The sequence below is a fragment of the Stegodyphus dumicola genome, chromosome 6, assembly GCF_044657685.1.
Source record: "Stegodyphus dumicola isolate Sdum_Otavi_A_Nest chromosome 6, ASM4465768v1".
Lineage (NCBI taxonomy): Eukaryota > Metazoa > Arthropoda > Arachnida > Araneae > Eresidae > Stegodyphus > Stegodyphus dumicola.
This window is the reverse complement of record NC_140773.1, coordinates 58,050,569-58,074,755: the sequence shown is the minus strand read 5'-3', so window position 1 is coordinate 58,074,755 and position 24,187 is coordinate 58,050,569. Positions and strand designations below refer to the sequence as shown.

The 24,187-nt window shown below is 34.3% G+C and overlaps 1 protein-coding gene across 1 annotated transcript in view; it reads left to right on the top strand.

Annotated features, from left to right (window-relative positions):
• Nucleotides 1-24,187, top strand: part of LOC118188303 (phospholipid-transporting ATPase VA-like) — a 220,211-nt gene that overhangs the window by 4,282 nt on the left and 191,742 nt on the right. The window contains exon 2 of the mRNA XM_085818334.1: nucleotides 10,384-10,848. Within this exon, the coding sequence (XP_085674460.1) occupies nucleotides 10,391-10,848 (458 nt within the window). The 5' untranslated portion in view covers nucleotides 10,384-10,390. The remainder of the gene's footprint in view (nucleotides 1-10,383; nucleotides 10,849-24,187) is intronic.

Here is a 24,187-nt window from a genome sequence, read left to right as displayed (position 1 = left end):
CCAACGATTTCTCTTTTAATTCACAAAGTTCATTTCAAATTAAGTAACAGAATCGGGTCTATTTACTTCTTTGATTTATACTTGAAAAATATGTCTATTGATTTAATATTAGGCAAATCATATTAGGATTATAATAGCAAAATATATAGAAACAAAATTATATATGATATAGTTACATAAAGTAACACCGGTAAAATAAAAAATTATTATACCTGTTTTCAGGCATCTTGTAATTTAATTCTTGCAATTCTAGTTGTAATTTAACTATTGTGTATATGTAATTTGATTAGTCTTCCTTTTAGCGAAGCAAAGTTGTTAATGTACTTTTTTTAAAATAAAAGCCATTGTTAAATGATGTCAGTTTCTTGTAGTTGTGGTTTTTTTTTTTTTTTTTTTTAATTTTTATTTTTTTTATTAAAAGTTGTACAGATTTATGAACCATTTCCATGTATATTGAAAACTTATTACTGCAGATTAAAATTAAATGCTTTACGCATCTCTTGCTCAATTTACTTTATAAACCCCTAGAAGCATAATAACTAATTGCTGAGAAAGAAAGGTTGCTGAAAATTCCTAGCTACATTCTGAGTTTGATTCTGGAGTGAATGTTTATTTTCTCATATGCAACTTAAACAGTTGTTTAAAAAAATTGCCCAAATTTCTCTTGTAAAAATTGTCAGCACTGAAAGCAGACTCAATATGGATTTCGAATTCACTGAGGAGTTTTTTCACAAAATTTGAGAAGACAACACATTATAATTTGTTTACTGTATAATACAGAATGTTCGAAGAGGTTTCTGCAGGTTTTCTGGGAGTATACATCCAATAAAATAAATTACATAATATTATGAAAACTGCTTCCACATAGTGGAGAGGGTTGTGTAGATAGATTATTTACACAGTTTTTCCCACCTTTGCAAAAAACTAATAAACACACTAATGAATTTTTATACGGATTTCATGGAGGTATATTTCTTATTAATAAATCATTCATTAGATTTTAATTATTTAAATTAAAATTTCCATACATTTACATGTAGACTTTGCGAAGATTCAGTAGCTAACGAATATTTGTAGAATCTAAGTGACCTTGTATTTAGAATTCTCTTGGTATTGGAATCCAGCTAAACTTGGGATGAATCCCAGATTAAGCCCATCAAGAATTGCTGCTCTTAATAGGCTTAAGCTTCCATTGTAACCTCAGAGAGTTGCTCAGAAACATGATACCTTTGGGGAAGGTAATCATTTTGTTTTTCTCAATGCTGAAATTCAGCTCAAAGTCTTATTTCAGTTTTCTAAAAACTCAGTGCATGTCGAGCTTTCTTTTCTATTGCGGTTGTGTTACCACCACCCACAATTATTACAAAATTGTCTGCATACTCTAGGAACCCTTCGCCAGGATCGGGGGATAGTGCCATGTTCGCTATCACATTCCACAGAAAAGGGCCTAAGTTGGACCCTTGAGGCGCTTCTTTAGAGTATTAAGCGCTTCTTTAGAGCCCTTGAGGCGCTTCCTTAGTATGAGCGCTTCTTTAGAGCCCTTGAGGCGCTTCTTTAGAGCTTTATAATGTCAATGCTATCTCTTCTGTATGCGATGATCCTGTTATTAAGATCATTTAGAAGGATGTAAATGTTCTTTGGGCATTCAAAGTCATGGAGCGTGGCTAGCAAGCCCAGCCACCACCAGGTGATTAAACACACTCATATTATCCAGCAAGATAGTGCCCGTGTGCCAATTCATATTGTGGTGACGTTACTGAGTACATTAATCGTGCTTCTGTTCAGTTTAAATCTGAACTGAAGGGATTGGATTATTCAATTATGGCACACCAGGGGCTGAGCGGTAAAGTCGCTGAACACTGGTGGTTCGGTCCGAGGTTCAAAACTTGCGAACGGGCTGGCTGCATAGTTGTTTTTGTGGTTTTTCCCCTGTGTAACGTGTATATGAGCCAGTTTCCCTTAGAAAGTCCTCCACGAAGGCATCACCCCCTTAGGCAGATAGCCCTCGAGCCTTTGTCATAATTAAATAACCTAACCCGTTATTCAAAATTTACGGCAGCACACAATCGATTACATCATAATAGGGTTTCCGTAACATTCGACTACTCAGGTTACCTACCAAAAATGAAACAACTTTGCGATAATATAAGGGGCACCCTTCAATCTATTCTAACCGACCTTTCTTTGTCATTCGTATCACCTTTTTAATTTCAGAATCCATGAAGTGCAGGCCATTTTCATTCTCCAACAATATATTAGCTTTCATTCTCATCCTTTTATGAATTTCTTCATCTTTCAGAAAGTGGTGGTTAATTATATATTCCACCGTCTCTTGAATATCAAAAGTAAGTGTCCCATCTTTTTTTTTTTTTTTTTTTTAATTGAACACAATTGCAAAGGGGGCAGAGACTCATTCCTTAGGTGATGTTATAATATGTGTCAAACGAGGAAACAGGGAAGAGGTTTTTCCAAAATTTGTCCCAGGTATTGGATTTTGCAGTCCATATATTGCGTTTATAAATAGCCTACTCTCTTTTACCTTGCTCTCTCTGCCGATTCTCTTCATCCCAAAGCTCAGTCTGATACTGCCTACATATATAGCTCTTACTCTGAAATCAGTTCCATTTACCACTTAGAATATTCATATTTATCTTAGGGTGATTTATCTGTATCAGAATAGATCGTTCCTTACTTCATTTGAGGTATACTCAATGATTTTATTAGTTTTTGTATCCAGCGAAGTAGTGTGTTAAAACTTCAGAGACAGCAGTGCCTGTAGTAATTCCAGTTAATCCTTTTTAGATTTCAACGCTAGTTGCTTCTTTTCTGAAGAGAGATCTCTGAAATATCATGGGAGATGATGATCACTCAATGTGATATCATCTTTAATAGTTTAATTCGAGTGTGCCAAATGGTTTGATCATGGTTAGGTCAACCAAGGCTATCTTGATGGGAGAAGGCTGACACAGCCAGAGGCGGTCAGCCAAGATTATCTTGAGTCGCCGTGCTTTCTTTTTCTCGGTAGTACAGTACACTCCTGATTATCCGCGGAATTGGGTGGCGCGGCCTCCGCGGATAATCCGAAAAAAGCTAAAAACGGGTACAGCAAAACAGAAAACAGTCATTCAAACTTTGAAAAATCGTTTTATGTACAATAAAACGAAAAATAAACAGCAGGAAATGTTTAACTAACGCTTAATACTTTAGTATATCACTCAAAACTAACCTAAAATGAATTTTGTTAATGAAAACAGAAAAGTGCTTTCTACTTACGAGAGGCGTCAAGGATACACAGAAAAATTAATACATACGTACTGTTTTAATACTGTAATATATTATATAATTACAAAAGCATAACTGTAAAACAACACCTTTTTGAAGAAATCAGTCATTTGTGTTTGCTTCTTGCTTTGGAAGCATTTTCTCTTGATTCGAGATTGCATTTTTCGTAGCATAAGTTTCTCGGCCAACTCCGCGTCGTCGTGTTCTTTCAAATAGCTCAGCAGTCCGTCACTTGTTGCAAAGCCGCTTCGTGAGTCTTCCGCATCTGCAGTGGGCTCTTCTTCGCCTTTACTTCGCTGTCCTTCATTCTCGGTGTCTCCCCTTGCTTTTTTCACAATTTCGTCATCCGTCAAACGTTCGAAGCCAGGTTCGTTGACGTCACACTCCAACCACTCGTTATAATGTTTTCAGCATCGACGTTCTCACCACCCGAAACTGTTTGCACCATATCGGCAAGAGTTGCCGTGGGCGTGTTTACATCTTCATTCTCTTCTTCACAACTCAAAGGTTGTTGTTGGCTCAACATTAGGCATGAGTTTTCTCCATGATTTTATGAGAGTTGACGGTTTCACTGAGTCCCATGCAGATGCAATATCGTAAATGCTGTCCAAGATTGTGTAGTGTTTCCAAAACTCTTTCAGATCATAACCTTCTTCAATTTTGGTCATTAGCAGCTTGGTTCGGTATGTTCTCTTCATTGTTGCAATGACTCCTTGGTCCATGGGTTGGATTAGTTCAGTAACGTTTGGGGGTGAGAAACTTTACAAAAATTTGTCCATCAGAAGACTTTAGCACGCTTGTTGCTGGGTGAGAAGGTGCGTTGTCGATCAATAGCACAGCTTTTTCAGGCAAGCTTTTCGATTTAAGATGTTTACGCTCTTGAAGAACAAAGATTTTTTCGAACCATTCTTGAAAAATGTTTCGGTTCATCCATCCTTTTTTTGGTTAAAGTAATCAACGGGCAAATTTTCTATCCTTGTGCCTTTGAAAGATCTTGGGTTTTTTTTTGACTTTCCAATGACAACAAGTCTAATTTTAAGTCCACCGCTAGTGTTACTGCAAGACATGATTGTGATTTTTTCCTTGCTGCTTTTATGACCTGCCGCTTTACTTTCACTTTTAAATGCTAAAGTGCGAGTGGGATGACATTTCCACAAAAGTCCCGATTCGTCGGCATTGTAAATTTGTTCAAAAGATAGCTCTTCTTTTAAAACAAATTCTTCAAATTCATGGTGGAAATAATCGGCTGCTTGTTGGTCACCGCTAAGTTTCTCCCGATTAAGTCCAATTTCTGGAATTCCATGTCGCTGCTTAAAACGAGTCAACCAGCCAGAAGACGCATCAAAATTTCCTTTCAGGCCTAACAACTCAAAAAAGGTTTTTGCCTTCGCCACAATGATAGGACCATTTACAGGAGTACCCTCTTTTCGAACTTGTGCTAACCACTCTGTCAGTGCCGTGTCTAACTCATCAAAGGTAGAACCCTTCATAGTTTTTCGCGTTTTCATTGCGGAAGCACTGTCCGACATTGATGCAAAGTTCACCAGTTTGTCGTTTTGCGTTAGAATGTCACGCACAGTTGTTTCCGCGATTCCGTAATCCAATTTCATCTGCTGCCATGTAGCGCCGTTTGCTACTTTGGAAATTAATTATAGATTTTTTGTGCAGTCGTCAACACAACCTTCTTTCGTTTTCCTGACATTTTAAATCGGTAACGAAAAACACAAAAGCACAAGCACTGAACACAATAAAAGATAAGAAATTAACTCCTACCGGTTCGCAAACACTATCAGTGAACACTAAATACTGAACATTTAAACTAACAATGGCGAGTGGGAGGAAGTGGACGTGTCAGTAAGATTAAGACGAGAGAGGGGGTGGAGCGGGCATTGCAAGGTTGAATAAGAAATCACTTACTCATCAGAGGGGTAGGTTCCGAGAAGGCCTGGGATGTTTTTGCTATAAATAAGCACAATGTTAGCAAATTTAACGTTTCCCTCAGTTTTGTGAACATTTTTATTTTCTTTGCTTTACGCTTGTAAAAAAAAAAAAAAAAAAAAAAAAAAAAAAAAAAAAAAAAACTTTGTGCGGTAGGCGCGGATAATCGAGAGTCTACTGTATATGAGAAACAAATATATTTTTCTCTTCCTATAAGCATTATTACCAAAAAATACTGAAGAACTGATTACTGATCTTTAACACTAAGAAGATGGGGTTGCATCTGAGGGGAGTTTCTAAAATAGTATTAATTTTTGCTTGCTAATCAGTAACATTCTTTACAATACTATATTTTTGTTACATAACATTATGTGCAGTTTAATAGCATTAAACATTGCAAAATCAAATAGTTCTACACTGCTTAAAATGAATATTATACCAAATATTTAACTGCAGTGTGACTGCATTCAAAATTAAATCATAACTAAATATTTTCATTTATATCGAAGCAATACAAGAAACTATGTTTTTGATCTCTCATATAAAAGACATTACCCAGAAATTCGAAAGCTTCAAAAATTTATAGTTCATGTTTAGTCAAAAGATTGGCATTCAACAGAAAGTTATCCTTCTCAGATAAGTTTTCATATTATTTACATATAATTGTTTATATCGGATAATTTTAAGATAAAAATATGTTATCTGGGAACAAAGCAAATATAAACGCATTCCATTTCTTCATTACTTGATTTACATACAAATTTTTCACTCATATAAAATGAATTCAAAATCTGAGGCTATTATTTTAGATGTAACTTCATAATATACAATACAGATTATTCTAATTTCTTCAAATTTTGACATTCACAAATACATGCTGAAACACAGTCATATCTGCTTCGCTGCACTCTTATAGTGTTGAAGATTTGAGCTGAATTATTTTGTATATATTCGTAGTTTACTTTTCTCTTGTATAACTTCTTGTATGTGTTGGGCTTGTCTTAGCCTTGGCTTCGTGTTTCACATTTAAACCGAGTTTATATATATTATTTCATTTACTTTCGTGCAGTTACTGCACTTTGCTTCCGTCCTCGGCAAATCTGCTTGCATGTGTCCGACTTGACCACAGAGCATTTTTTCTTCTCTTTAAAATTGTGTTTGGTGTGTCCATAGCCAAGGCAATTAAACACTGTGTTGATATAATGACTTCGCGCACAGTGTTCCGAGTCCATTGCAAATTTACTTTCTGTTTCCTGTTCAGGAGTTTGAAAGTTATCTGGATACGCAGCTAATACTTACACCTTCCCATAACGTCCTTTGCATTGAGAACTTCATATTCATTGTTCTGCGTTTTACAAATTTTCCTTTGTAATGTCTTCATTGACATTGTAAACCATGACTTTGGGATTCACCGTAGCTAGACGTTTCATATCCATTTTATCCTTCAGCGACTTATTTTATTAGATTGCATGCTCTAGAGTGGATCGTCTTCTTAGCCACCTGAACAAGGACGCAGCCCTCGTTGATCTTTTTCACTTTCCTTATTTCCATTTTTAATTTGGTGGGATTTATGTTCTACACGAATTTCTGTTCCATTTCTTCCGAAGTTTTATTTTTATTTATTTATTTATTTTTTTTTTGGTTACACCAGGACTTGATGCTTCTCCTCTGGTTTCCGTCTTCTTGATACCGAAGGAGATTTTGAACGTTGTCGTGTTTGCTTTGAGATCTTTTTCTGCATACATCTCTTTCTTTGTGCAATAGTTTCCACTTTTTCGTTAATGTTTGTCGCCAGTTCTGCTTTTCTTTCCAGTCCCGCCATAGCTAAACACTGTTTTGTCATGAGATTGAACATAGACGTAAATATATGTCGTATTTCCTCATCAGCATCTTTATGAATACGCCCTGATTTGAAGAGACTATTCATTCGTGCCGTGCATGTACTCGCTTCCATGAGGAAGTCCTTTGAGGTGGTTTGAACGTCTTGGATTGAAGTATTTCTTCCATAGCGCTTCACTTTTCACTTGGTGAAGCTTGGTCCATGCTGGCCTCTCTAGTATCCCGGGAAAAGCAGAAAATGAGTCCGGCTTTAGCCCTCTTTCGAGGTACCTCCCTGACTACGTCAAAGTCAATATAAGATGAATGGAGTCGAGGGAGTGTATATTTACCAAAAGATTCAATGTGAGATAGAACCAATCGAACTATAATGTCTCTAGAATCACAAGAAAGCTCATAATGACTATTAAAATATATCACTCCTCCAGGAGTAAGATAGCGCAAGAAAAACTGAACCGGTCATAGGAGACTTTCTGCTTTTTGCTCGGTTTGACCGTTTGTGAAAGAAAATTGTTGCTGCAGTTGATTTTGCGTTAGCAAATTCTGTTTTTCTACAGTTTTCGAAATAGTATTTTAAGTGAATTTGCCTTCTCTATCTTGCAAAATATATTATTGTTTTGATCATTTCGTCGTTTTGTTTCATCTTGTAATATACAGTGCCTAGTGGTACCTCTTAGAGGAGTACCATCAAAAAGACATCCCTCCTCTAGGCCTTGCATACTTAGCCATAATCGATTACGCAGCATGTTAGAGTGATTTATCAGTCACTATTTATCAACAATATATCATCACTATTTGAAAAATATTCAGTTTCGATGCCACAAGATAGCAGTAATTAATTGCTTTCGATGCTATTGTTTCATTTTTTTCTCTCTTTCTTGACGGAAAAATTTTACCTTGATGATTTTAAGCATGGCATTTTATATACAGAGAGCAGATATAGAATGTTTGCTTTGGACTTCAGTTCACGAAGTGGATCATGCTAGTCGCTAATGCAGTTAAGTGGATGATTCTTTTAAGACTTCAAGTAACAATAAAATACGATCATCTCAAATACAGTAGAACCTCGATTATCCGAGGCAACTGAAATGGTAACTACCTTGCATAATCGTAAATTCTTTTAATAAAGATTAAACTTTAAATGATGCCAATTTTTCTATTAACAAACCTCTCCGATAATCTATGTTAGAAATTGTAAAAATAAGCGCACAAATGCCGCTACTAACATATTAACCATTTTTATATGGAGATAAAATTTTCCTTCAATTAAAAAATAATCCATATGACATTTTATTTCGTATCAAATATATTCATGAGAAACCAAACAAAATGAAAAATAAGCAAGCTTCCAAATAATCAAAATTTACCTAAAATGGGAAATTTTGTTAAATTATTTACCTGGATTTTAATGGAGTTTTTTAAGCCTGTTACTTTTTTACTTCTCTTTGCGAAGTAAGGAAGTAATATAATCGCGAAAAATTTTGGCTATCATATTTCACCGAAAATATCCATTTTGACCGCTTTGGAATCCATTTGATGTTTTTGCGTGACATCTGTACGTATGGACAGAAGAAAGGACTCTTTTTTCCAAAACAAATCATAAAATGGATTCAAAAGACACTTTTTCATGACACCTGTACGTGCATACATACGTATGTATCTCGCATGCTCAAAAACGAGTCACCTCAGAAAGTTGAAATTTTGTGCATGGGAGTGTAATATGTAGTTATGCACCTCCCTTTTTAAATGCAATCGGCTGCACTAAATATATATATATATATATAACCACTATGTTACTCGGCTCTGTGAGATGAGTTTTTTTATTCTTATAGGTTGGTAAATTGTGCATTATTTGCTCTAAAAGTGATTGAAGTGTTAAAAGTTGTTCTTATGTTCTGGTTAAGGTTTTTATGCCTTTAGTTAATCTGCATGCAACAGTTGTAGAATATCTATAATTTAAAATTTGTTTAGTGGTACTAAGCCTAATGAAGCCATCATTTGTTTGCATTTGAAGCATTGATTTAGCAGATGAGTGAATTAAGTCAGTGTGTGCACCAACTTCAGTGTCTTTTGTGCCGAGTGGCATCGAAAGTAAACTTTCAGTTTTGTGCACTGAAAAATCTGTTTTCCATCCCGCTGGCCGAATTGTTTGTTTTTCCAGAGAAACTCTAATTTTAATTGTAAAATTTGTTTTCTTTTCAGTTTTTGACTGTATTTGATGTTTTATGTTTTTCTGCATTTTGTAATTTTTAATGAAGATGTTTTAAGCTTTTATATATTTTTGTCTTGCCGCGAAATTCGAACTGAATTAATTAAATGACAAATGCATCTCTAATGAAATTCGAGGAAATGAGTTTAAATGAGATGCAGTAAAAAGTAGCCCTCAACATGCATCGCTAATTTTGATATTTTCCATTTCTGTTTCGTAGTCATAAACAGCATCTAGTATCTTATCACTGCAGTTTTCATCCCGAATAGTGGTCGATTTGTTCTCTGGAAGTACGCTTGAATGATTTCTTTGTTGTTCATCATCTGAACGCTTGTTTGGCTTTTCAGTTCCATCTTTTATTGTAATGCGGTTAATACTTTGCTGATATCATCTTCATTGTTTAGAATATAAGAAATGTAATTTTTCTGGAATACCACTTTGTAGCTTGATCCATCGGTTGTATGATGGAGATTTCTTTTTTTTTTTTTCATTGTTTCAATGACGAACAAATTCGGATTAGAATGTTGTTTCAAAAGTCTTCTCATTCATCTACGCAGACCTTTGACTTGCGTACTTGAACTGACAGAGAATTTATTTATTTATTTATTGATATCTCCGATACAAACAATTAAAGTAAACAAAAAGGAATTCAGAAACCACTATTTATCGAAACGCTTGAACTGAGTGGATCATAATGTAAATGGGAGAGCCCCGTGTATTAAATTCGTCTGTCCGATGACTGAGGAAATTTTCACTGACTGAGAAATTCATTCATTATAGAATTATGATGACACATGACATAAAAAGAAGACGTTAACAATCCCGTCACTGACAGAAAGGACAAATGAATGAATTACTGGTAAGAAAATTCACGAATGTTACTAATTTTCGCTGTATTCTTTCTAATGATTTCTTTAAACTGATTGGTAGCTCGCTTAGCAAAGGCTTCGGTTCATAGAGGCCGTGATAATCGAAGTTCTACGTGCCGAGTTAAACTCGACCAGTAACTAGTTTAATTCGGCAATTAAAACTGAACAAGGCTATGTTTAATTTATGTAATAATTTTACATTTCTAGTCTTTATATTTTATATATTTTAAATCAAATTTCTAATTCCAGAGACACCATGCCAGAGAGTAGAGAAGAGTGCATCGGTTCGAATGTCGCTGTGCATCGGCCGTTTTCTTTCTTCCGGAGGATCTTCTTCTGGAAAAATCGAAAACTTCCTCCAGAGAAGAAGCTACGGCTGGTGGTCAACAATGCTACTCTGCCAGAGAACATCCCTCCCAAACTGCATCCACATCGTGGCTATGCTTGCAATCGTGTTAGGACTACCAAATATACCATCTTATCTTTCATTCCAAAAAATCTTTTTGAACAATTCCATAGGATTGCTAATCTGTATTTCATCGGAATAGTTCTCTTGAATTGGGTTCCGAAAATTAATGCATTTGGCAAAGAGATTGCTATCATTCCTGTGGTGTTTGTGCTCGGTGTGACTGCCATTAAAGACTGGTTTGAAGATTTTCGAAGATACAAGTCGGATAAAAGGATTAACAATTTGACGTGCCGTGTTTACAGTAGGTAAGTAATCATTACTTTTATATTGTAGAGAAAGTTTCTGAAATGTATTTGGTGCGGATGTAGTTAATTTGTTTGAGATTGCTTTCACAAAGCGATGGACGTTTTCGAAATTCTAGCATAATATAGTAAACGAATGCATTACTTTGCACAATATATTTAGTGATGAATAAAATACTGAATAAAGTAATGCCGAATTCAAGGAATAAGTATGAAATTTACAATGTGTGTTATCCAAAATTTCAAAACCGTTTATTTATAAGAGAAATTCGTAGAATATAAGTTGCAAATACCTTCGTCTTTTTTTGATGTCGGTAACATGAGCTTCATACCTTGAGCTAGTTAAAAATCAAAAAAAACAGTCTTTCATTTGAATTGCTGGTATCACCTAATTTTTGCTTGTAAAAGTACGTTAGGGTTGATTCCCTTTCGAAGTTAAATATATGCAATTGCATTTGCTCTGATAAAATTAATTGCGTGCCGCAAAGGTAAAAATATTTACCCGTTTTCTGCGGAAAAAATTTCCCTGATTTGTTTTATTTGTTACTGATTAGCAGGTGATAAATTTCAAATTGTTTGTTGACTTCGGATTGACGTCTTTCACTGTTCTCGAAAAACGTTTGGCACAAAATTCAGAGTGTAATTTTTATTAAATGTAAAATTGGAAATCTCAATGAATCACTGAATTCTCAGCAAATTACAACGCGTTTTTAAGCATTTATAATGCATTATTCCGAATTGATTTAACTAAATTTTATAACTTAATAGTTTAAGACAACGATATCCAAACTTTTTTGATCGCTTATCCCTAAGACGAAAATAACTAAGTTGTACTCCGCGCAGTGATATACATGATCATACACCCGGAAGTGATCATAAGCTTACTTCTTTGGTATAAGAAATCATTTAGGTAGAGAAGTAGTAACTGTTGAAATTTAAAATGATGGAATTTAAGTTTTCATTAGATTTTCGTTAAAGTGTATTATTGACTTGAGAATTTTATTTCTCACCTAAGAATTCTATAAAAGAATTTATAAATAATTTATTCAATAAACTTAAGGAAGCGAGAAACATCCGTAATAAAGCATTTACCTTCTTCAAGAAATCTTTCCCCCCCCCCTGCTGTTTTTTCTATGTATACCGTATAATTATTTTGATGGTCTTGGTTTATATTAAAATGTAAATGTTAAAAGTTTCTGAAAACTCCTTGAGACTTTGGCAACCATTCTTCCATGAAATATTGACAACAACAAAAGTTTCTGAAATCAGGGTTGAACGTTTTGATTCTCTGCATGTTTTTCTCCACATTCTGCATTTGCTGACTTCGTTTTAGATGAAAATACTTTTCTTCGTTATTCCAGCTGTATGCTGTAAATGATAATGTTTATGTAACTTATGTACATACATGCCTGTTTGTTACCTAAGTTATTAGGTGTTATGTAATTCATAGCAGTCAAAACTAATTTCTTCATGCATTTCAAAATATATATGTGATGCTTTATTTCATGGTAGATAACTTCTTGATTCCCATGTGCGCGCATAGAATGACGGGAGCCGTATCGATAACTTAATATTAGATGAAAACTTTGACGAAGAAAGGATCACCGAGATTTTGCAGTCATGGCTAGCGTGGAATGGTGATGGCATTACATTGTATAAAGATGAAGCTGCAATCAGCTGTAGCCATCATTAAGATTAAACATTCATTTTTATTTTCAAACAGGAACAATTCTTTAGAAGTATAATTTTTCTTGATTGGTGCAACGCTAAGGGTGCTTAACGAGCTCCTCAATTTTGAATACCCAATTACATTTTAAATAATGGAGAATATAGGTAAGCGAAGAGACAGGGGTTAGTTAAGAGCAAGTATAGAAAGACTGTGTGTAGATGACTGGAATTTTTACAAAGCACAACTAACTTTATGATTAAAACATCATTTTTTTACTAGTATTTAAAATTTCTTATTTTTCCTATTATATTAAAAAAATATGTGTTTATCTCATTCGATACCAATTTTTCAAAATTATTTCATTCATTTAAAAATTATTATCAACAATTCAAAATTTTCAATGTAAATTCAAAAATAGAGTTATTTATTTTAGTAACCTTCTATAAAAATAATTTAAGTATCTTAAAGTTCGTTACTTAATTTTACCAAACATAATTACAGAAAGTTAAATCTTTTGATATCATAAAATTCTAATTTCATATTTTCATCAAACTATACATTTTTAAAATTACATTTTTAAAAAGACCAAAATAGTGATAAAACAACATTGCATGTTAAAATTTCAGATTAGTATCAATTGAGAATAAATTATTTGTAATGTAATACGATTGGGAGAAGCTAAAATGAAAAAAAAAAAAAAAAAAATTCGTGTCTCCAGACTTCAAGAAGATTGACCTTCAAAGAACGTTGGAACGTTGGCACACTGAATATTGGAAAGCACTCATGAAATCATTATGCCGGATTAATTTTAGAAGAATGGATTTCTTTTCACTTTAAATATTTATAACTTTAAATATTTATTTCTTTTCACTTTAAATATTAACACTCGTTTTAGAAGGATTTGGTTAGAAGGACTTTGAAAGGAAAATAAATCATCACTAGGGATTGCAATACGCGGGATACCGAATACCGGTATTTTAAGCCATTTGCATAATTTTGTAATACCGATATTCACATGTTTAAATACCGTTTTTCGGTATATACTAGAATTTTTTCAAATTGTCTTGAAATTATATATTCAGGGGTCGCCAACATAGCAAAATAGTATACGTTTTTATGTCTCCCTAGCGGGCGAAATTAATTAGACTGCGAGTTAAAAGTTGCATAATACAGTCTAGAGAAGTGATACAATATGTGAATCATCCAAAGAGGCGGATAAAACTGTCCTGTCCTATTACAGCTCAGAGCGATACTGCACACGCGCAGGATTCGTAATCTGATATTCGTATTTGTGAAAACAAGGTTGTAGTTGTGAAGAAACTGCGTTACATTTCGAAAAATTTCGATATTTTTTAAACTGGTGAGTTTGCTATTCACATTGTATTTGCACTAATGTCGATATCGATAGTGAAAAGGAATTGTCTCTTGAACAAAAATTAGAATTGATAACTAAAAACAATTCAACAAACCAAAATACAGTACAGAAATCAGTTATATCAACACCATCCGACACGAAATCGATTAATTTGAAGATGAGGGATTTAGAGGTAAATACTTGGAAAAAGTATATCGCGCATTGCTAACACTACCACCAACTAGCTTAGATGCTGAAACAGCGTTTTCGACAGCGGGTAATTTTTGCAGAGAATTACGTTCCAGGCTTAATGACAGTACAACTGATGCATTATGTTATTTTTTTTAAAGATCACATTTCAAAAATTTGTAATAGTACCACAGTAGATAGCTGAGTAGCGATATTTACACATTTTTTTGTGATTTAAATACATAAGATGTTCCTTGTTTCTTTACTTTTTTATGATTCTTTATATACTGTTATAATTTATAAGTGACAAATGATTTTTTGTGATATTTACTCTCTCTAATAAAACTGGCAAATAAAACCAAGAAACACCTCTGTTTTCTTTCTTTTTCTAAAATTCCTTCTACCGGTATTAAAACCGGTATTAAGATCTAAAAAATACCGGTATTGAACTTTTGGTCCGAAATTGCAATCTCTAATCATCATCATCATCATCATCATCATCATCATCATATATATATATATACTGATTGTTTCAGGGTGTTCGGTTACAAACTTTTGGGAGAGATAAGAGTGCACTTAGACGATGGAAAAATCACATGGCAGTGTCTTGTCGGAAACGCTTTCTTGGTGCAGTAATGACTATAAAAAACATAAAAAAAGTAAGGACACGAATAGTGTGACAAAAGATGTTTTATTTTGTTTAGTACAGCGGAAACTAACAAATAAGAACAAAAACAAACAACTATCGTTATTAAAGAAGTGTTCGAAATTACGCCTCCGGACCGTGATGCAGGCCTCACATCTCCGGCTCATAGAAGATCTGCATAACGCATGGAAGATCGCTTTGAAGGTGCATGACGCACGGTTCCTGCATCAGGGTCCAAGTCGTAATTTCGAACACCTTCTTTGATGACGAACGTCTGTTTTTGCTCTTATTTCTTGGCTTCCGCTGCACTAAGCATAATAACCATTATTCTCATCCTGTTCGTGTCCTTCCTTTCTTGTGTTTTGTGTCGTTACTACCCCGCCAGGAAAGCATTTCCAACCAAGCATTGATATCTGATCTAGACGTACTCTATCTCTCCTGAAAGTTTGTAAGCGATTTACTGAAACACTCTATGTATATATATATATATATATATATGTATGTATATATAAGAAAAATAAAGAATATGTAAAATTAGCAGCGTAAATTAATTTTCCTTCTCTATTCTAAAATTAGTAATCTCTTCGGACTGCGTCATTTCGAGATTAATCCATGTCATGTGACTCTTACATGATTCTGGTGATGTGAATGGAACTAAAACTCAAACAGCCAATAGTAATTATACAGCAGTATTAATTATTCAATTAAAAGACATTGAGAACCAAAATTAACTCAGTCTGAATTAAGATTTCACCTTGAACATAACGCCCTTGCTTTCTACGCTTTCGCCTTGCTTGACCGCAGTCCGTCTGTTCCTTAATTCTTACTGCAAATTTATTTAAAATGTAAACTTTTTGGAATAGGCACAGTCAGGCCCGCGCCAAGCCTAATCGGTGCCATCGTGCAAATGTCTAGTGAGCGCCTTTGACAATATTAATAAGAAACTGCTTATGGTTAATACTTAAAGTGAAGTATTATTAACATAACAATAAAAAATTACATTTTCTTTTTTAATTTTTCTAAATGTAAAAACATTTTGTGCCTTCTTAAAACCTGCACTCAAGCATATTTATTGAAAAATTATACCAAAAAATAACACTGTAAGCGAAGCGAAATGATATAGTAATGATATAATATACTGCTTAACACTATTTATTTTCTTAAAATAAAAAAAATAATAGTTTACATATCTAATAAGTTTGCACCGAATAAGTTGTTCGCAGCGTCGTTTACGACTAGGTTCGAACTGTGATTACAGTAAGGCACAAAAAATTCTCTAGAGTTGATGTCCAAAATTCTTTTCTGCCTACCTCTATCATGTTGATAACGATAGAGTTTCAACCGACGCTGCTATATATTTTCCAAAAGTTTGCTAAAACTGCAGTTCATGCACAAAATCTATGCTATTTATATCTCTTTCAGTTTTATTAGTTAATGCTTTTTTGCAGTTTTTGACATATGTTGAGCTGATCATGTACTATATAGAAATGATCTCAAAATTTGCCCCTATCGTGTCTGTACATTAATGAAACTCAAAAAACAATATGCCTCATTACCTTGGAGATACAATTCAAAATGAAGCAATTAGCATATTATGGGATAACATAAAACGAATTATTTTAAATAAGATCAAACAGGCAAAGTATTTTTCTATTTTACTTGATTGTACACCTGATGCCAGCCATCGAGAGCAGATATCAGTTTCTATGAGGTATGTTAATTTAGAAAATACAGACGGGCTTATTTAAGAAACGTTTTTAGTATTTTGTCTTGCAAAAGATACTACAGCTGAAGGTCTAACAACAATCTTACTAAAGACTTTAGAGAAAAATGGTTTAGACATTAGTAATTTACGCAGACAAGGATATGACAATAGTTCAAAAATGAGAGGTAAACGTTTTTCTAGTAATTAATGCTCAAATCGTTGTTTTTCTGAATTTAAAATTTAACCTAAGTTTAACCTAATATGTAACTGTGCTTACCTTTTGTTATGTAAAATAACAATAACAACAAGCAATCAGCAAAAGAAAATCACATAAAAGATAAATGTTGCACAAATTACTACGATTGCAACAGTACACACAAAATAAAGATTAAGCAATTTATCGAACGCGTCTACTGTGCTGGCGTCTGCCCTTATATACGCATCGACATCCCGTATTTTCACGTCCATTAAGACATAATAGAACACCAGAGACGAACTTCTGGCCTGATAATAAGCTTTCATTCAAATAAGACGGTGCGCTAGGAGTAAGGGGTACCCAGATCTGGCAAGCTCAAGGCTGCCTTAACGCAGTTAAACGCCCCAACCCCCAGAGGAAATCAAAGAGCCACTAACTTATCGATCGAGTCGACGAACCAAGAGTAAGCCGAGTCGACAAGAATACTTAGCAACTCATATTCCACCTCCCCGTTCTGAAGGGAAGGTAAAAACATCTGCTATCAACAGGGGTCCCAACCCCGGACAGCAAAACGAAGTCACTCTCTCAGATAGACCGAGCCACCAATTCGGCCTGCTAACACTACGTCATGGTATACAGACGTCGCTTCCAGGCGTCTCCAGGGAAAGCCAAGGGAGGATATAAATATTCAGTTTTGAGGCTCCAGGCGTACCCTGAAAACCTCAAGCAGTCTAAAGGCTCGCTGAACTCGCCGACTCCATCGATGGGGGTGTTTCTTCCCGTACAACCACGGATATCTGACTATATAGCTCTACCACAAACATCGGAACGGACAAGACAATACCATATGGTCTCTGGCTAACCTGAACCAGCCATTACCAGCGATGACTCTAGTCTTGTGAAGACTGATTTTATACGCCTGTGGCCGAGACTGCCTAGATATAAATTATAACCAGTAGCATCCCAGGTGTTACCTAAGTCAACCTCCCCTGGGGGCCGTTCAGATTAGACAATGCACTAGAAGGAAGGGACATCTAGACCTTGCATGCATAAGGCAGCCTTTACACGGTTAAATCGCCCCATCCTCTGGAGGCCATCTGAGGAGGCGCCATCCCCCCAGTCTAGGCAGGGGGACTTAAATGTTTCACACAGAACATGGTCATAGTTAGACATCGACCGTCCCCGAGTTTTGACCAACGAGAGCCCATCTCCCAAGGGCAACCTTCGATATCTGACCATGTAATGTCCCCACAACGAAGGGGCAGACAAGACAGTACCAGTCTGTTCCCTGCCGAGCCTGAACCTACCACCAAATAAACGATGGTTCTAATCACTGTGAAGACATTTATTTACCCCAGAAGTCGAAGCTGTCTAGATATTGATTTGGCCAGTACGCTGGGATTTCCAGTCTCAGTCGACCCCAGGAGTGGTCATCCGAACATAGTTACCCAGGCGAATCTGGTTATCATCGTGGCCACGAGGAGGCCTATGTTGGATTAGGTCAGCGAGAGACTGGAGACCATCAGTTAAGCAGCTGTACCGCTGTTACGACTTTTCAGCTTTATTGCTGAACTGATGTAACCATCTACCATCCGCTACATTTATTAATGAATTTTGAAAAATATACATGAATGATAAGTACATAAAGTTGTAACATAGTAATTGTCTTAAACATGAAATTTGTAAAAGTAAAAATTAAATAAGAAATTAAAAATATTCGCTTAAATAAGAAATAAATAAGAAATTAAGACCAATACAACGACTGTACCCTGTAGAGATAACAAATTACTGTGAACCAAATAGATCTCGAAGTAGTTCCTGACACAGTGACTACTAAATATTATGAAATGGAAATACTTTTAACGAATTTGATCTTGTTCAGACTGCTCTGGTTGACTAGTGAAATCTGTAGAAAGACCCTTCATATATACACAACTTTCTGCTTAAGGCGATGGATGCCTTTTTGGAGGACTTTTGTGGTAAACTGGTTAGTTATCAGATTAAACGTGGGGAAAATTACGAAAACAAGCAATGTACCTCCCCCATTCGCCTGGGATCGAACAGGAAAGTTCTAGTCTCTCGCTGGTCAGCGCGGCCCTAGCATAGTTAATGTGCCAACTTGATTGTGGCCACAACATGTTTACGGAAATAAAAGTTGAATTAAATATACCTTGACTGCCAAATTTCATATTCATTGTGGATCGGCGCTTCAGCATTTTATGACATCAAAATTCTCGCTGTTCATTACGAATTCAACCACCTGCGTTTTACTACAGAATCTATTACATGGATATATATACTTTTTTTTGCTAACAAGACAGTTCATTTGAATCAAAATGATTATGTCTTACAAATATTAATATTTTCGCCGGTTACGGAAAATATTTTATTCCTTAAAAATTCTTTTTAAAAATATATTATTCATTTATTTCTAACTGCAGTATATGAGTTTGTGATTCATTTTTCAGAGAAGTGTTTTTTATATGTTATTTTATTCACAGTGATGTTTTGTATAACTCTTGTATCTATTTTTAAAGTACTGTTAACTTAAGAAGGTAAGTTATGGTGATAGGTAAAGCTAAATTGCTGGACCACCAAAAGCTTGATAATTTAGCTTGCACTTGGGTGTGTAAAAAAGCAACTGGAATATGAAAAACAAATCTTTACCCATCTGTGTTTGTTTAGATATAGTATAAACATTTGCCTGAACGTAGTTGTTTTGCGTGGGAGTTTTACATGCTGTTTTCGATACGATTTGATACCGAAACGCATAAAGACGTGCGTAAAGTAAAACTGAGCGCTCTAGAGAAATCATGCGCGTAAAATTGTTTTGTTATTTGTAAAAAGTAATTTTTTTTTCTCCCCCCCCCCTGGTTTGCGATTTTCTGTTTCGATGGCACCTTCCACCCTGGCATGTGCTCGCCGTGCATTAATACGTGCATGTAGTGGATGCCATTCTTTAGACTTAACAGAGGTACCCTCTGCACAAAAAAAAAAAAAAAAAAAAAAAAAAAAAAAAAAAAAAAAAATGCAAGAAAGGAAAGGGCGGGATTGTTCTAAATTTACTGATTTACTGCGCCGATTGACGAAATTTGTATTTTTCATGTTTTGAAAACGCGACTTAGGATATAATATTAGATTCACATATTGTTCTAAGTATTGATTATTTTGACGCAAAATCGGTTTTTTTTTTCTTAAATAACATACTAATTTTTTTCCATAATTCAAAATCTACGAATCAAATTTATAAAATTTGGTGAGAAACTTACCGTGAAATTTAAAAATTTATCTTGGCGCAATTTTTTTTTCAGTTTTCACCAATAGCCGAAATTCTTAATTTATGGTAACCTATTCTTTTTCCTTTCATTGTTGACGAGCGGAAAGAAATGGTGCATCGTTCATTCTTGCAAATAATTTTAACAAAGTGCATAAACCACATTTGGTGTTATTATCACTCCTAACAAATATGCCAAATTTCAAGAAGCGCCAATACATTAATTCACGTATATCTTGGAAAATTTTGAATAAAACTCTAAATCTTTGCATGTATGCCTCGAAACACATCTACTTTAAGGTGATGATGGCAAAAATTTTACAGGTCATAATTTAAAATTTTTGAAAAATTTATAAAAATTACTAAAATATACAAACTTAAATAAATTGGAAAATATCTGCGATTTTAATTGGATTGAACCTAAATTTCGAGTTGTGAAAGAAGGAATTAATTAAGTTTAATAAAAAAAGAGATATTAATAAATATTGTTGCATGCGTACTGATTCGCAAATACATTGAATGCACACACACAGGTTCTATGATAGAATGATAAAATTTATTTTATCAAAAGAAACATTTCAGAGTTCTGAAATTTTCCACTGAAATACTCGCACAGGTGTTCAGAGCATCACAGAGTTCAGTTAGTACTTACACTTGAAATTAGTAAGAACGTTAAACACAACGCAGCACATCTAAAGAGAAAGCTAACCCGGAGATATCTCAGTACTCTAAACTCACACTGAATTAACAACTCGCAGCAACAACTTAGAGCAGATGCTCTCTCCGTCCTTATATAGTTTCACCCGGCCACCCAGATATTTCTATTACTTTCTGCTTTTCGAAATTAATGGAAGGAAATACGAGGGCCGAATTACTGTTACAGCTAATATAGTGATCAATTACATTTATTCAATAATGATACCTTTACGATGATACAGAAACCGGACCGAAATGGTCGCCAAAATAGTGTATTCATGTGAGCTTGTTTTTCCCATTACTTTGCAACAAAATCCAATATATAGAAACCGATTTTGATGCTGCATCTTGTATACGAATTCAGGTTTCTAGCACTGTGCCTGACGTTAAAAGAATTTGTAATTCGAAGACTCAAAGGTATCGAAGTCATTAAAAACTTTAAAGTTTTATTTCTTTCACATTGTTTTATTTAGTTAATATATTTTTATGTATCATTTTTTAAATTGAAAATTGATAGACCTCTTTTTCTAGGTATGGTACAAAAAATGGAACAATTATTCATTTTGCTTATCTAATATAAGCTGTGTTATCATTTATTATATCAAATTTACTCTAGCGTTTCTCAAAAATTTTAGAACTTAAAAAGTGTTCCTCAGTTTGGAAAGTTTTTCTTTATTCATATCCCTCGAGGAATAAGTTCTCTATCTATTTTTCTGTTATTTTGGCCCACGAGTTGTCGAGTGGCCAAAACCGTAAAGCCATGGAATTGGTAGCCATGGAATTGTACGAGATTCCCAGTGTAGTTTCCGTGATTATCTTAGTGTAACAAATTTTTCTAAAAAATCTAATGTGGATACCACATGACTTCCTTATACAGCCTATTAAATTATGCACATTTTTTGCTGCATTTCATTTAAACTCATTTTCTCAAATTATTCTTACTTAGTAAACCGATCCCTTAAGGCAAGTTGAAAATGACATCAAAAATTGTAAATTTTGATATTAAATATATCCCGGCCAGTTTTTGTCCTACGGAAGTCAAACAATAATTTTATTTTTTCATAACGAGTATAAAACTTTCGTACAAGTAAATATAAGCATAGGAGCCAGGAGATTGCATTATTTGCCTAAAATTATTTTTTTTTAAATTTGACATATACAAAACATAAATATTTTCGTCGTTTAAAACACTTCTGTAACTGGAAACATATAACTACGACCAACGATTGCGAAAATAAAGGTCGGGTATGGACTTTTAAACCGAGTAAGGGGGTGCATATATATATATAAGATATTGCTGATTGCAATAAAAAATGAGAGGTGCAAAACTAGATGCTATTAGCAGTCCCATTTTGTTGGGGTATGCGACATACGTACGTTCATACGAACATCACGAAAAAATCCATTTTACAATCCGTTTGGAGTAAAGAGTCCTTTATTCTGTCCGTACGTTCAGACGTCACGCCCTTCCCCCAAAAAGTCTCGAAGTGGATTTGGAACGGTCAAAATTGATATTTCTGTTGAAATCCGAAAACCGAAACTTTTCGCGATTACAATACTTCGTACAGGGTAAAGAGATGAGTATATATATATATATACAGAGAGAGAGAGAGAGATAAATAGATAGATAGCAGTCCCACGTATAAAATTTCAACAGTCTACGCCTAATAATTTTGAATTATGCGAGCTACATACATACACACGCAACGTACACTGCGAAAAAAAAGGAGGCCAGTTCTCCCGTTTTACTGGGCCGATTGACGAAATTCAAATTGCATTTTACATGTCTCGAAAGCACGTCTTAGGATATATATTAGATTTATATATAGCATTGTTCTAATATAGGTATTTTGACACAAAATCGGACTTTTTCTGAAATGACATGCCGTTTTTTTTTTTTTTTTTTTTTTTTTTTTTTCATATTTCGATTCTACAACTCAAATTATGCGTAAATATGAAATTTTGTAAAATTTGATTTGAAATTTACTGAGAAATTCAAAAATTTATCTTGGCGAATTTTTTTAAGTTTCGCCAAGATTAAGTCACTTGGCGAACTTCTTAATTTATAGCAACCTATTTTCATTGCCTTTTTTTCATTGTAGACGAGCCGAATAAAAATCGTGATTCATAGTTTCAAATAATTTTAACAAAGTGCGTAAACCACATTTGGCGTTATTATTGCTTATAACAAATATGTCAAATTTTCAAAACGCGCCAATGTGTAAATTCATGTATATGTTAGAAAATTTTGAATAAAAAAAAAAACTACTTTTTTGCAGCTGTGCCTAGAAATACAACTACTTTGAGGTGATGTTAAAAATTTTATAGGTTGTATTCGAAATTTTTTTTCTAAAAATTTATAAAAATTATTTTAAAATACAAATTTTAAAAATAAGTCATTAAAATGGGCGAATTTTATTTGGAATGAACCTAAATTTCGAAATACAAAAGGAAGAATCAAATAAGTTTAATAAAAAAAAAAGAGGTATTAACGAATATATTACAAATTCAATTATTATTGAGGAGCTAAAATTTTGAGAGTTAATTTTAGAAAAACTTCTCGTGCAATTTATAAAACTTGGCAGTTTGGCATAATTTGAGTCGTAGAAACGAAATATGGAAAAAAATTGGCATGTCATTTCAGAAAAAGTCTGCTTTTGTGTCAAAATACCTATATTAGAACAGTGCTATATATAAATCTAATACATATCGTAAGTCGGGCTTTCGGGTCATGAAAAACGCAAGTTGAATTTCGTCAATCGGCCCAGTAGAACGGGAGATATAGAACTGTACCCCCCTTTTTTTTCCCTCCTGCGCCGTTTACATACGTACAGACGACATTTAAAAATCTCTTTTGAATCTATTTTAAATGCATTTCACAATCCGTTTGGGGGAAAAAAAAAAAGTTTATTTTGTCGTTCGGTTCAGGTGCCACGCAAAAAGGTCGTCCAAATGGATTCGGGAACGTTCAAAATGGATATTTCCTTTAAACTGCCATACCATAAATTTTTCGCGATTACAGTACTTCCATTACTTTGTAGAAGAAAAAAAAAAACCTTTAGCTGGTTTGGCTTATGTAATTACGGCAAAGCCTCGAGGGCTATCTGCCTAAGGAAAGGGATGCCTTCATGGAAGACTCTCAAAGAGAAACTGGCTCGTATACACGTTACACATGGGGAAAACCACGAAAACGGCCTTGTGAGATTCGAACTTTTGTACCGAATTACCTGTGTTCAGCGACTTTACCGCTCGGCCGCTGGTGGGCTGAACCTTTAGATGGAATATCGTCTACGAAGGTGGTATTCTATCTGCAGTTAAAGTGTTTTCCATATTAGGTAAACAACAGGACCTCGATTTTGAATTTTTTGTTTCATGTTCTCTCACTGGAATTGTATTTTAGTTTTTATATACATAAAAGGAAAAGAAATAATATAAGCAACAGTGTCAGTAAACTATAGTTCGATATACTGGCATGTATATTCACTGGCATTTATTTTGAACTGTAAAATCCATATAAGTTTTTATTTAAAACATAGTGACCATTTTCTTCCCTCAAAACTTATTTCCATACTGTACGCTTCCAAGACGCTTTTCATACTGAAGTATATCTGTA